Source organism: Elgaria multicarinata, chromosome 5 (genome assembly GCF_023053635.1).
Source record: "Elgaria multicarinata webbii isolate HBS135686 ecotype San Diego chromosome 5, rElgMul1.1.pri, whole genome shotgun sequence".
Taxonomy (NCBI): domain Eukaryota; kingdom Metazoa; phylum Chordata; class Lepidosauria; order Squamata; family Anguidae; genus Elgaria; species Elgaria multicarinata.
Window position 1 is genome coordinate 135527404 of NC_086175.1, and position 14590 is coordinate 135541993.

The 14590-nt window shown below is 49.1% G+C and overlaps 1 protein-coding gene across 1 annotated transcript in view; it reads right to left on the reverse strand.

Annotated features, from left to right (window-relative positions):
• Window positions 1-13069: 13069 nt before the first annotated feature.
• The window catches only part of WNT11 (Wnt family member 11), a 45526-nt gene continuing 44005 nt past the window's right edge, over window positions 13070-14590 (reverse strand). The window contains exon 5 of the mRNA XM_063127275.1: window positions 13070-13276. Coding sequence (XP_062983345.1) covers window positions 13102-13276 — 175 coding nt within the window. The 3' untranslated portion in view covers window positions 13070-13101. The remainder of the gene's footprint in view (window positions 13277-14590) is intronic.

Sequence of the window (14590 nt, forward strand, 5' to 3'; positions counted from 1 at the left end):
TCTCCCTTACCTGCCTCCGTCTGCGGTCCGTCAGTCTTCCTGGTGGAACCACGGGCCCAGACTTCCTGGTGGAACCACGGGCTCAATTGAAGATGGTGGCGGACCGCGGACGGAGGCAGGTAAGGCCCCCCTCCCCCTTGGTCCCTTACTGGGCTCTGCCGCCGTCGCCGCATGGGCGGCGATGGTGGCAGGGCCCGGTAACCCCCCCTGCCCTCCTCTCCCTTACCTGCCTCCGTCCGCGGTCCGTCAGCGTCTCCAATTGAGCCCGTGGTTCCAGCAGGAAGTCTGGGCCGCACTTGCAGCCCAGACTTCCTGGTGGAACCACGGGCTCAATTGAAGATGGTGATGGACCACGGACGGAGGCAGGTAAGGCCCCCCTCCTCCTTACCGGGCTCTGCCACCGTCGCCGCATGGGCGGCGATGGCGGCAGGGCCTGGTAACCCCCCCTATAGGGGGGGACCGGAGCTCCGATCCGGATCCGGAGCTCCGAGCGGAGCGGAGTGGGCACAGGCGGAGTGGGGGCGGGGCGGAGCGGGCCGATCCGAAAATGGCGGATCTTAAAGTGAAGCGGAGTGGGGGGGTCCGTGCACACCCCTAGTTTATACTTTAAATTTTGAAGGATATGAAGCATGTGAATCTTTAGGAGGGTTGACAAAAGGTGTGCGTCAAGACATAAAAGGATGAGCAAGAGATTCAAACCTTTTTGGCCCCATTCAGAAGACACCTTAAACCATGGCTTTAACCATGGTGGTTAAGCCAGAAAGCCGAGCTGTGTTCTGAAGACACCTTAAACCACGGCTTTAACTATGGTGAATAAAACAAAAAACACCTGGAGACCTGCAGCTCAATGTCTACCCTGGCACTGCATTGCTTGCAATAAAGGGAGGCAGGGCTACGTCAGACAGCACAGAGGGAAGGGGGTTAATTCCTTTGCCTTGCCTTCCTAAATGTAGTATCCTTCAGGCATAGGGACCATACGGGTGAGCTTACCTGCTCAGCCTGCCACTTGCCCCTAGACTACCAAGTCTTTTCCTTGCTGGATTCCTTTATTACTAAAACCTCCTAGAACAGTGACACTCCAAAACCCTGTAGCAAGGCCCACACCACCAAGTGGCTGAAACAGAGCCCCCCCCCCCCCCAGGCCTTCGATGAGGACCTGGAGACTAGCAGCTACAGGACTCTTAAAGGTATATACATCCACATATCACATCCCCCCTTCTCCATAAAAACAATAACTTTTGTTCAATTAAATCTTAACTCGTCAATCTCAGCTCTTCACCACTATCCCATAACATAGTCCTGAAACTTTGCTGGTAGCCTCATTTCTCGCCTACTCCGTGTCTGTTCGATTCTATCTGCTGTTATATCTGACGAACGCTCTAGCTCACCTTGAGGTCTTTCTGGCAAGACTACTGCAAATTTATTTATTTATTTATTTATTTATTTAAGCACAGCGCCAGCACCCACCGAGGTGGGTCGGAGGGAATGCCTTTTGGGTGCCACCTGGACCTCTTCATCTCCAGCTTTTATTGCAGTTTCTGCACGGAAGACCTGGGAGAGCATCTCCCAGGCAGCAGTGACTTCAGGCATGCAAGAGGGAGGGGCGGACGGATTCTCCCGCTTTGCAGACGAGCCGCGTTGCTTGAACAGCAAGACGCTTTGAGCGGTTCTGCCTTTGGGGGTCTGTTTTCTAACAGGAAACAAGGCCGATCCCTCCGGGATCCGTTTATCACTTTCCTGACAGAGCCGTCGTTAATTGCATTCAGACCGCGGCTTTCCCCTCCTGAATCCTCCTTCCCCCGGCATGTAGCTCCACGCAGAACGCCGTCCCTTCCCTCATCTGCTGCGGGGCGATTAAGGCGCTTTTCTTTTCTTTCCCTTTCTTTCCTTTTTGCCCGTGCAAACAACACAAACAAGCAAACGGGGCAGCTGGGAATTTTCTCTGATGGATGTCATTCAAGCAGAGACGCCCAAACGATAATGAGAAGAAGACTTGGGGGAAATGCCATAGCAGGAGAGGCATAGAAACAGAAGCATAGAAATCTTCCTTAAATGGCGTCAGGCCATCTGTCCATCTAGGCCAGGGTTGTCCGCTCTGATTGGCAGCGGCACACCAGAGTTTCAGGCAGTTCAGTGTGTTGTGGCCCGAAACGTTACGAAGACGCTTCCTACGGTCCAACACATGTTTTATTGATAGAAAGGAAGCATCTTACATTGCAATGGGAGAAGACATTATCCTCTCTGAGGATTTCTGAGTGTGTCAGCTCTTTATTAGTCAATTCGACAAGAAAATAGAACATGCGCAGAAAGCTGTTTGCAACAGCGGGACTCTCTAGCTAACCGCAACTTTCCTGCCGTTGACTTGTTACCAAGGCAACTGGGCGAAAGAGGAAATTCTGCTTCCCCACAGACTCTTTTCACAAAAGTGAGCTACCAGTTTCTGTATGTGTGGGTGTAACACAGACCGTTTAAACTGTTGTTCAGCTATTATCAGTGCCTAATGTCTGACTTTTCTATCTGGATTGATTAGATGGATCAAATATGGCTGCTCTAATGTCAGTGGCTATCACAAGTGTCCGAGCACATCCTTTGTGCGCCAAAGGCCCCAGGTTCAGTCGCCAGCATCTCCAGGTAGGGGCTCGAAATTAGGGAGGTTGCAAGTGCCCGACTACTCTGACGGACGCTCCCATGTCTCCCCTCCCCTGGACCCAGTCGGGTGCCATGGTGCATTCACGGATTGGTGCTCCAAGCTCATGTGAGGCTTCATGAGTATTCAGCAGTCGTCCGCCCTCATCCGGACCCTCCAAATTATGTAATTCTCCCCTTGCGTAACTGGCAGCTGTAAAGGCCCAATTTGCATAAGAGAAAAGACCAGAATACTCCGTTTGTGCCTTTATTCTTGCGTAAATGGGGCATTTATACCCACCATTTATTCAAGGGGGGAATTACTGGAATAATTTCTGGAGCCTCGATTGTGGCACACGTGGGAGGCTCCGGGTGAGGACGGATGGCTGCCGGGTGCTCGTCAGATGCTCAACGAGGCTCCAGAAATTACGTAAACCTCCCCTACAACTGCTCTCATTTGATTCGTCGACAAAGCTTTTCACTGTCTAGCTCCTTCCTATCTCTCCTCTCTCATCTCACACTATTGCCCCGCTCGTGCTCTTCGCTCCTCTGATGCCATGTTTCTCGCCTGCCCAAGGGTCTCTACTTCCCTTGCTCGGCTTCGTCCATTTTCTTCTGCTGCCCCTTATGCCTGGAACGCTCTTCCAGAACATTTGAGAACTACAAGTTCAACCGCAGCTTTTAAAGCTCAGCTAATAACTTTTCTTTTTCCTAAAGCTTTTAAAACTTGATTTTGTTCTGACTTTATACTGTTAGTTTTACCCTACCCAGTGCCTGTTTACCCTACCCTGTGCCTGTTTGCATTCTCTTCCCCTCCTTATTGTTCTATTATGATTTTATTAGAATGTAAGCCTATGCGGCAGGGTCTTGCTATTTACTGTTTTACTCTGTACAGCACCATGTACATTGATGGTGCTATATAAATAATAATAATAATAATAATTTCCTTCATCAGGTGAAAGCCCTGCTTCGTAGAGAAGTCGCACACACCATCCCACTCAATCAGGGATCACTGCTCCACAAATCAGATGATGTCATGACTAGAGACGTGAAAGCCTGGAAAAAAACACAGATTTTTTTTTGGGGGGGGAACAGTTTCCCCCCGTTTTCCCCCCCCCTATTTTTTCCCAAAGCCTTTTTTGTTTTTTTCCTGAAAAATTGGAAAAATGAAGAAAAATGGATTATGGGATGTTTTATTTTAGAATGATGAATAATATGTTTTAAGACAAGGTATTCAGATATTTACTTCTCCAAATGATTTCTAAAAACTATGTACAGTATCAGATTATTACAATTTCTGTTCACCGAGGAAAAGCAAGTCCTAGGTTGCAAATTGGGACTACAACTCTCAAATGCAAGACCAAGATGCATTTCTGCCTCTAGGGGGCAGCACTGCCACTGAAGCAGAGACTGAAACAGATAGTGATAGCTATTGGTCAGAAAATGAGTCTGATTTTTTAAATTTTCCAGAAAGTCCCTCATCATTATCACTGGTGATATTGGGGAAATACTCGGAAGTAAGTCCTTTTTTTATAATCGCCATATTTCCCAGTGATTTTTTAAAAGGGGGTTCTCTATTTCTTCCCCCCATTTCTTTGCATAATCTCTAAAAAGTATATTTTCTAATTTCCATTCTATATCCTCTCCCTTTCTATCCTCCAACCAACTTAAATCTTCTGTTCCTATCATACTTTCTACTACATGTCTCAACCTATTAGCTACGTGATATAACTTTAGGTTTGGGAGCCCTTGCCCTCCTTTTTTTGCATTATATACCAACTTTTTTTTATTAAGTCTCACCTTTTTATCTCCATTGAGCCTCGTGTGGCGCAGAGCGGTAAAGCAGCAATTTCTGCAGCTGAAACTCTCCCCATGGCCTGAGTTCAATCCCAGCGGAAGCTGGTTTCAGGCAGCCGGCTCGGGTCGACTCAGCCTTCCATCCTCCCAAGGTCAGTAAAATGAGTACCCAGTTAGCTGGGGGAAAGGCAATAACGGCCAGGGAAGGCAACGGCAAACCACCCCGCTATAAGGCCTGCCAAGAAAACATCAACAAAAGCTGGCGTCCCTCCAAGAGCCAGTAATGACTCAGTGCTTGCACGAGAGGTTCCTTTCCTTCCTTTCCTTCCTTCTATCTCCATTACAAAAATTATTTACTATACTTTGCCAACTTTTTAAGTTGGGAAAAAGTTTAAAAGAAGGAAAGGTAATGAAGTTAAAAGATTGGTTAGAAGGGATGAAAACTAGGGAAGAAATAAAGGAGAGATTAAAGGAGGGAAATATATTGTGGTTAAATTATATTCAATTAGAACAGTGGACGAAGAAATGGTTAAATGATAATGGAGAGTGTAGAGGAATTACGAAGTTTGAGGAGCTGATTTTAAAAAAAGAAAATGAGAAAAGAGAAAAGAAATCAAAAAAAGGTTTAATGAGTGAAATATATAGAATATTAGTGGAAAAGGGAGAGACAGAAACTGTAGGTAAGATGGTATGGGAAACTGACTTCAAGGAACAAATAGGGCAACAGAGTTGGAAAGGGATATGGAAACAACGAGTGTTGAGAAACATGTCCGTGAGGATACAAAAAAAATTATTACAAGCTTGTTTGGAAGTGGTACCTAACCCCTGTGAAATTAATTAAAATAAACAAGAAAATGAGTCTGATTAAATTTCATGCATATATTCATTGAATCTTGGTCCTCCCCTTTTTCTCAGTTCTTTTTATGGGAATGGGGGGCTTTATGTCCGCTTGACACAGTGGAGGACCAGCGGAGACACACATACTTTTCTTTTTACAGTTTGAAAGTCACGTCGTTACTTTAGGAACATGAAATGTAATTGTGTCCAAGTTGGTTTGGCATAATTTTCTGGGTTACTAATGTTGACGGTTTCCTCTGCTGTTGGTTTTTAAAATTATCTTTTGCCTGCTCATAAACTGGAAAAACCAAAGAGGTTCCTTACTGTTCAGGTGTTCCTAACAGTTCAGGAGCTTGTAGCTCCATTTGTTATCAAAAAGGTAAAAAATAATAATTAAAAAAGTAAATTCAGTTTGTAGTGATGGTTTGAATACACTGTATGCCCATTCAAGGTCAAGCCTTGCCCCAAATACTTTACATAACAAGCATGTATTGATGCTGAGGAAATCTATTCCCCCCCTCTCCCAGTTACTTTGAGGATTGAAGTTAAGCTCAAAGGAAACAGGGAATTCAAGGGGTGGGTTGGCAGGTGACATCAGCATCCTTTCTCATAAGAACAGTGCCAGTACTGCGTCCCTGTAAGCCCTGGCTGCACCACACCACTGGGTCTCAGGGGAGCCTTGATAACAGTGCCCAATGGTAGGGCCCTTGGTGAAAGAGGGCCCTTTGTGGTTGACCTTTGGCAGGCTGAATCAGCAGCGGGCAGCAGCAGCACTTGGACCAGTGGTGGGCAAATGGGAGCTGCCATGTAATTTCCCCACAATGCCCTGGACTGACATGACATTGGGGGCATCATAGGAAATCGAAATGGTGGCTACCCAGGCCCAGCTGTTCAGCACTGACTAGGGCTGTGCACCAGCACCCCAAACCGCTTTGCAGCCCGATCCGGAACTTTTGAGCCGATCCGACCCTCCCCCGACCCGCTCCGGATCGGATCCTGGAGTGAGGTCTGAAGGGCCGGATCGTGATTCGCCTGCCATTTTTGCCCCCCCCTTTCCCCACTTACTTGTCTCCACAGCGGATGGCAGGTAAGTGGGGAAGAGGGGACAAAATGGGGGGCAAATAAGTCCCCCTCCCCCCTTACCTGGCTCCACCATCTGCCGCCGCATGGACCGTGGCGGCGGGTGGCGGAGCCAGGTAAGCCCCCCCCCTCCACCACTTACCTGCCTCTGTCGTGGTCCGGCGGCAGCTTCAACTGAGGGCCAGGCTTCAAACCGGAAGAGTAGGCCATGGCCTGCTCTTCCGGTTTGAGGCCTGGGCCTCAGTTGAAGCCGCCGCCAAACCATGACGGAGGCAGCTAAGCCCCCCTCCCCCCTGCTCCCTTACCTGGCTCTGCCACCGTCACCGCACGGACTGCAGCAGCGCCAAGTAAGTCTCTCTCCCCCCACACTTACCTTTTTTTCGGAGCTCCGGATTGAGGCGAAGGATCTGCTTTGTATCGATCCGCAGCTCCCCCGACCTGATCCGTCTCTGCCTTTGGCGGAGGTGAATCAGGCCGCTCTGCTATCGCTTCTTCAAGCCGAAGTGAAGCGGAGCACAACCCTAGCACTAACCCAGGGGGTGGGGGTAGGAATTGAAGGAGGGCCTCAGGCAGGCATCAGTGAGGAGCCCTGCCAGAATGCCGGGGCTTCAACAGTGGCCTGGGGTAGCTCTTTGCCACCATTCCCTGGCCTGTTTATGTGCAATTACATTTATTTATTTATTTATTTATTATTATTTATTTATATAGCACCATCAATGTACATGGCGCTATACAGAGCATTTATCCCACCTTTTTTCCTCCAAGGAACCCAAGGCAGCATACATAATCCTCCTCTCCACTTTATCCTCACAACAACAACCCTGTGAGATAGGTTGGGCTGAAAGTTTGTGACTGGCCCAAATTCACCCGATGGGTTTCCATGGCCGAGTAGGGACTAGAACCCAAATCTCCCGACTCCCAGTCCAACACCTTAGCCACTACACCACATTGGCTCTCAGGAGCACGGCTTCCAATTCCTGCCCAAAGAAAGCCGACCTACAGAATAATAACACTTCTTAAGACTCCTGCTTCGGACTTGTGTATAATTCCAGCCTTTATTTCATACCATCGTTAAGCTTGCTGATAATATAATATATAATATAATATATATGTATGTATAAAGTAGAAGAGAGGGAGTGTGGAGGGGAAGCGTCAGATATATTTTTATAAATATTTCTGTATGTTCCGCATACAAAATAAAATATGTACATCCACAACGGATAGTGGTTCTGTGTTACATCCCGGCAGGACTGTGCATCTCATTTCAACATTTCCGCAAGGTCCGTGGCAAATTTTCTGTGTCGTCTCGAATTCCTACGTAGCCGTCTGTGGGTTCTTGGCTCTTTGTCTGTCATGCAACTCACGCGTGCACATGTGCGTGCACAAGCACGAGGCTGGCTACAGTGAGGCTCAGAGTATCAGCCAATCAGAATTAATCCCCAAATGAGAAAGATGGCAGCCGTTCCTGCACTGGAATGTTGGTTTTTTTATGTGCTGGGTGTCCTCCTCCGACTGCACACCAGGCCTGAAGGCCTATCACAGGGGCCTCAAGCCTCTTTCAGCCCAAGGGACAAATTCAATTTCAGAGAAGACTTCAGGAGGGCCACCTTCGGGTCATGGGCTGGGCTAGGGTGACCTTATGAAAAGGAGGACTGGGCTCCTGTATCTTTAACAGTTGTACTGAAAGGGGAATTTCAGCAGGCGTCATTTGTATATATGGAGAACCTGGTGAAATTTCCTCTTCATCTCAACAGTTAAAGCTGCAGGAGTCCTACCCTCTTGACCAGATGCAAAAGAAGGCAGGGCTCCTGCAGCTTTCACTGTTGTGATGAAGAGGGGATTTCACCAGGTGTTGTATGAATAACAGATGATACCTGCTGAAATCCCCCTTTATTTATTTATTTATTTATTTCATTTCTATACCGCCCAATAGCTGAAGCTCTCTGGGCGGTTCACAAAAATTAAAATCATAGTAAGACAACTGTTAAAGATACAGGAGCCCAGTCCTCCTTTTCATAGGGTCACCCTAAGCTAGGTACCATGTAGGCCCTGAGCCCGAATATCTTTAATCCCAACCCTCCTCCATGTCCTAATCTGTCATGTGGTTCTCCGCTCGCCACGTAGCACTTCTGCATTCCTAAACATCTGGTTCTTCAAATCTTTCAGACATTCCATAGCCCCTGTAATTGTCCAAGTGTGAGCCAAGTCTTCCTGGGGAGAATGTTAGGGTCTCAACGGCCTTCCTGACAGCTACGCAGCGTTTTCCTTGACTGGGCCAAGGGACACAGTGAAGCAGTCCTTTCCTTCCCCCTTATGGCTCAATGCAACACAGGAACAAGTGTCTGATTTAAGCTCCTCCTCCTCTGTGGTCCTTCCATGAGGTACCGTGTCTGGGATCCATGTGGTCTTTGTCCCCCCCCCCCACCAGCTTTCCTTTGATTCACTTGCCCCTCAGGATGTGGACAAAGTAGACGGTCGCTTTTGAATTGCTGCCATCTTCTAACGCTCAAAATACTTTGGCCTGAATTTGAGGCTGTCTTGCTCCAAGATCAGGGCTGACCAATGCCCTGAAGGTTGGAGCAGGGATTTACCATCTCACTTGGCCAGTTAGGAGCAGGGGGCAGGGGGCAGGGCGACCCCTCGGGAATTCAATTCGCTGCTCACCCCCACCGGCACTCCTGACGTGGGCGGCTGCAAACCAAAACACGGGCGTCTACAAACTAATGCCATGTTGCAGACCTTGCAGGCCAAATGACTGGGGTGGGTGGAAGACCCTTGGGTGGGGGCAGGCGATGAGAAAGAATCAGGGCCATAATAACACAGCCCTGAGTACTAACCTCAAACCATGTGGATTGCAGCTGCAAGGGGCGGCACGAAGGGTAGGCATAGCTGGGCACTTGCAGGGCGGGCGGAGAACACCCCCCCCCAGCAGGGGCCCACTGGCAAGAGACACCTGGACATGCTTGTCCTCTTCACCCTTGCAACCTGCTTGTTCACCCGCCCAAGGGCCGGTGCCAGGCTTTTTTGCGCCCTAGGCAAGGTCAGCTGCTTTCACCCCCCCCCCCGTATCCCCCCCCCCAGGTAGGCGGAGACAGGTTACCTGTCCCTCGCTTGAAGTCCTCCTGGCTGAAGTCCTCCTGAAATCCTTCCGTCCATTCACTGCCCCCCCCCCCCAGCGTCCCAGCTTGTCTTTGGCTGGGAGCCCCCAGCCAAAACCAAGCTGGGATGCTGGGGGAGGGCAGTCAGATGGCTCCACGTTCTGACTTTTGGCACACGCCGGATGTCAGAACATGGAGCCGCCCGTCCCCGCCCCCCAGTGTCTCGGGTTGGCTTCGGCTGCTGGGCGAGCGCCCAGCTGAAGCCAAGCCAGGGACGCTGGGGAGCAGGGCGGAAGGCTGGGAGGGCGACTTCCGGGGGTGCTTACCTTGGCGCTCTAGGCGGCTGCCTAACTGGCCTCTATGGAAGCGCCGGCCCTGCACCCGCCTCTCACTCTGGTCCAGACAACGGTGGTGGTGAGGAACCAGAGATGCCACGGCCTGCTAGTTTCCTGGCTCTCTGCCTTCCTAGCAAGCAAGCGGGGGCCATGATGAAGAAGAGGACGAAGAGCAAGAGCAGCTGGTAACGATGGCAGTGAGAAGGCAGACTCACTGAGGGTGCCTTGCCCGAGGGGCCTCCAAAGCCTGGGGGCAGGACTGAAGCTGTGCCTTGCTCGCTGTTAAACATACGATCAATGAGGCTGGGATGCCTTCTGCAGTGGAAGCTGGTGGCTCCAATGTCAGTGGGGCGGTTTATTCAGTCCAGGTTTCCGTCGGAACCAGTCAGATCTCTAAGGGAGCTGTCCAAGGTGCGGAAGCCCCACTGAATCAGGGATTTTCACAATGGGGCAGCTAGGGCTTGAATTTGGGCCCAGGTCCTGGGTCCCACAGCCCCGAATGACTAGCTAGAGAAAGGCAAACGCAGAAACAAACCCCATTTTATTCCTTCTGCGAAGATGCTGCTATGATTTCAAGATCTAATGTTAACACACGTCCCATTCTTGCTCTGATCTTATTCCCTTTTACCCATGATTTTTATGTATTAAAACGTATTATTAATGATATGTTTTATATGCTTAGGTTATCTTATTGACCTTTTGCTTGGAATGACTGTACCTTTCTTTTTCTGGTCTATTGACTGTAAATAAAGGATTGATTGATTTAACTGAATTTAAAGTGTAAGTTTGCACATGCTCAGAGGTTTGTTTGTTTTTTTAAAAAAAATCAGGATTGGCTGTTTCGTTATTTTAATTCTAACATATTGGGAAGTTAGATCCAGTTGGAATGGTGGTTGGAAGGGGGAAGAGAAATGTTAGCTGTGCTCTTCAAAGCTGAAGTAATACACAGGGCCATCTAAAGGGGTCCCCCAAATGCCCATGAAGTCCAGGGTTTAAAAATTACCTAGCTGCACTGCTGGTCTTCCTGGTGGTGGTAAGAGCTATTCAACAGCGGAACAGAATGGCTCAGGAGGTGGGTGGGGGAGCTATTCGTCCCTGGAGGTGTTTAAACAGAAGCTGGATGGATACGGTCATGGATACTGTCCCTGCATCCTGCCTTGCAGATCCTCCAAGGCCTTCCGACTCTACGGTTGACCTCCAAGGCCTTCATAGAATCATAGAATAGCAGAGCTGGAAGGGGCCTACAAGGCCATCGAGTCCAACCCCCTGCTCAATGCAGGAATCCACCCTAAAGCATCCCTGACAGATGGTTGTCCAGTTGCCTCTTGAAGGCCTCTAGGGTGGGAGAGCCCACAACCTCACCAGGCAACTGATCCCATTGTCGTACTGCTCGAACAGTCAGGAAGTTTTTCCTGATGTCCAGCTGGAATCTGGCTTCCTTTAACTTGAGCCCATTATTCCGTGTCCTGCACTCTGGGAGGATCGAGAAGAGATCCTGGGCCTCCTCTATGTGACAACCTTTTAAGTATTTGAAGAGTGCTATCCTTCCTTCAAGGCCTTCCAATGATGGGGCTCTGTGTGTCTGTAACCCAATCCTCCAGCGTCCAAGTGGCCAACGTGATGCCTCCCATAGCACAGGGAGGGCACACAGTGGCCAAGTATTGCAAGGCTGGCTACCACAAGAACTGATTTGGATACTCTGTTGCGTTTTTGAAACCAAGATTTCATCCAATGATCAAGATTGGGTCTGTTGGTTTGGCCCCTTGAGTGGTGAAGAGCACGTTTTTATCTGCCTAGCCCAAAGTGAAAGTGGGAGGAGGAGGAGGTAATTAAGGATGTCGTGAGCACCTGATATGGGGGTGGGGCCTAAGGGACTTTGGCCCCTAGGAGCCGTGGGATGCCTGCAAATGTGCTTGCTGTGCGCCACACAGTCAAGAAGGGCCCCGCAACTGCCCGCTCCTTGACGTGAGCTGCCATTTTCACACAAGATGGCAGCTCTGTAATTTTCTTTTTCTTTTTTTAATGTTGCACAAAATGGTGTCTGTAAAGGACCAGTTCTGCAACATTAGAGCCGTCAGGGGCCATGTATGCCTCTAACGTTGAGGAAATGGCCTTGAGCGACCACCGTTTTGACCAACGTTGAAAATATGAAAATGATGGAGGCACCCTCTTGGGTAAAAATGGCGGCCCACATTGAGGAGCAGGCAGTTGTGGGGTGCTGCTGGACCCCTCGCTGAGCCCTGCAGGGGCTCATGCAGCACGACGAGCAGGAGCGGACGGCAAAGGCGACTCCACAAACACCCACTAAGCTCAGGCATGGTTGAGTCTGCCTATCCCTAAAGGTAATGGAGCTGAACTTAGGCCGTAGCTAGACCTAAGGTTTATCCCAGGATTGTCCTGGGGTCAAACCTGTTCATCTAGGTGACACACAGGGCGTCCAGTGCTCAGGCAGGGACGAACCTGGGATGATCCTGGGAGAAAACTTAGGTCTAGCTACGGCCATCGTAAGACCTCCCTTTAGGAACTGGGGACTCAAACCCTGGTGACCCCCTGCCAATTTACTTTATCGGTTCCTTACAGCGACCAGCTGACAAAACTAGTGGCTCACCAGCCTATTAGAATCAACCGGACGGAAAAGCCTTCCTTTGTCTCCAGCAGTTGATGTCCCCATCGAAAAAGAGAGAGGTTTTGTTAAAGGTGTGTGTGTGAGGGGGGAGCGAAACAATGAATTAAAACCACTGCTGAAAAACTATAGTATTTCCTTTGTCAGGGATTGAATGTCATTCTCTCCGGGACGTTGTGTGTCCACTGCGTTACAACACAGAAAGGAATCCTTTCCTGTATTACTTCCATACATCCTTATTTCCACCCTCCCAAGCCCAGCCCTGCAATGAAAGTTCCCATCACCCAACCCCACCCCACCCCACTCGGAAGGCACTCAGTAGATGGGTATCGAAAAAAAATAAAAAATAAAAGAGGAAGCAAACAACTACGAAAAGAGCAGAAGCCAGTTGGCCATGGTTAGAACAGAGTTTGGTCTTTTGGGTTGTTTTTGCAATGAAGATCTTATCCGGCAATAACTACGGTGTGTTTGAGTCTTGTTTTCTCCAAGGTTTTGGGGGAGAACCTTCCACTCACGACCAAAAGGTGACCGTTTTTAAAATGTCACCGTTTGACTGTTTTCCGCCGAGGATATTTGGGGGCGAGGCGAATATGAACTAGAGTGGGAGAGGTTTCCCCAAGTGGTCTGAAAAGCACTTGGGAAAAGATGGCGTGGACGTCTCAGTTTGTGGCCCCCAGCGAGGAGGAAAGCGGTGCCCGGGGAGGCCTCACTTGCACACGTATCGTTCCACAGTCCTCTCGCACTTTTTGCAGGTGACGTAGCAGCACCAGTGGTACTTGCAGTGGCACCTTTCCACCACTTTGTCCATGTAGGGGTTGTAGCCACGGCCGCAGCACATGAGGTCACAGCTGTCACTGCCGTTCGACGTCTTGTTGCACTGCCTGGGAAAGAAAGAAAATGAGGTGAGTGAGGGGGGGGGATTAAGGATCTGTAGAGGATGGATTGGGGTACTTAGTGGGAAAACCCATGAGGCCCACTTCCTTGTGGGATCTGGAGCTGGAAGGAACCAAAAAGATGAAGTCTAAACGAGAGCTCATGCATAGGGTGACCATATGGAAACGAGGGGCTCCTGTATCTTTAACAGTTGTAATGAAAAGGGCATTTCAGCAGGTGTCATTTGTATGCCTGCAGCACCTGGAGAAATTCCCTCTTGATCACAACAGTTAAAGTTGCAGGAGCCCTGCCCTAGAATAAACAGATTCAAAAGAGGGCACAGCTTCTGGAGCTTTAACTGTTGTGAGGAAGAAGGAATTTCACCAGGTGTTGCATGCAACACCTGCTGAAATGCCATTTTCTATTCAGCCTTTCCATATGGTCACTCTACTCATGCAAAACACTGCAACTTTACTCCACATGAGCCCATTTCAGCTGTCTATCAAACATTTGTACAGCCGTCTTCCCCTCTTTAATGGATGTTTTTATGGTAAGCAATAAGATGGAAGACGGGCAAACATGGGAGGTTTACAAAAGGGACAGTGACATTTCTTTAACCAACAGCTTGGACATCTCTTCCAAAAATGTCTGGTGCTTGGTTGCTTTTGATGCAGCAATAATTTATCATCCAATGATGTCTGGATCACAAGCTAAATATGACCCAACAGTGTGATGTGGCTGCAAAAAAAGCAAATGTTATTTTGGGATGCATTAATGGAAGGAGAGCTTCCAAATCACGTGAGGTATTGCTTCTATTGCTTCTATTGGGCACTGGTTAGGCCTCAACTTGAGTACTGTGTCCAGTTCTGGGCAGCACACTTCAAGAAAGATGCAGAGAAACTGGAGGAGGTTCAAAGGAGGGCAACGAGGATGATCAGGGTTTAGAAACAAAGCCCTATGAGGAGAGACTGAAAGAACTGGGCATGTTTAGCCTGGAGAAGAGAAGATTGAGGGGAGGCATGATAACACTCTTCAAATACTTAAAAGGTTGTCACACAGAGGAGGGCCAGGATCTCTTCTCGATCCTCCCAGAGTGCAGGACACGGAATAACGGGCGCAAGTTAAAGGAAGCCAGATTCCAGATGGACATCAGGAAAAACTTCCTGACTGTTAGAGCAGTACGACAATGTGATCAGTTGCCTAGTGAGGTTGTGGGCTCTCCCACCCTAGAGGCCTTCAAGAGGCAGCTGGACAACCATCTGTCAGGGATGCTTTAGGGTGGATTCCTGCATTGAGCAGGGGGTTGGACTCGATGGTCTTGT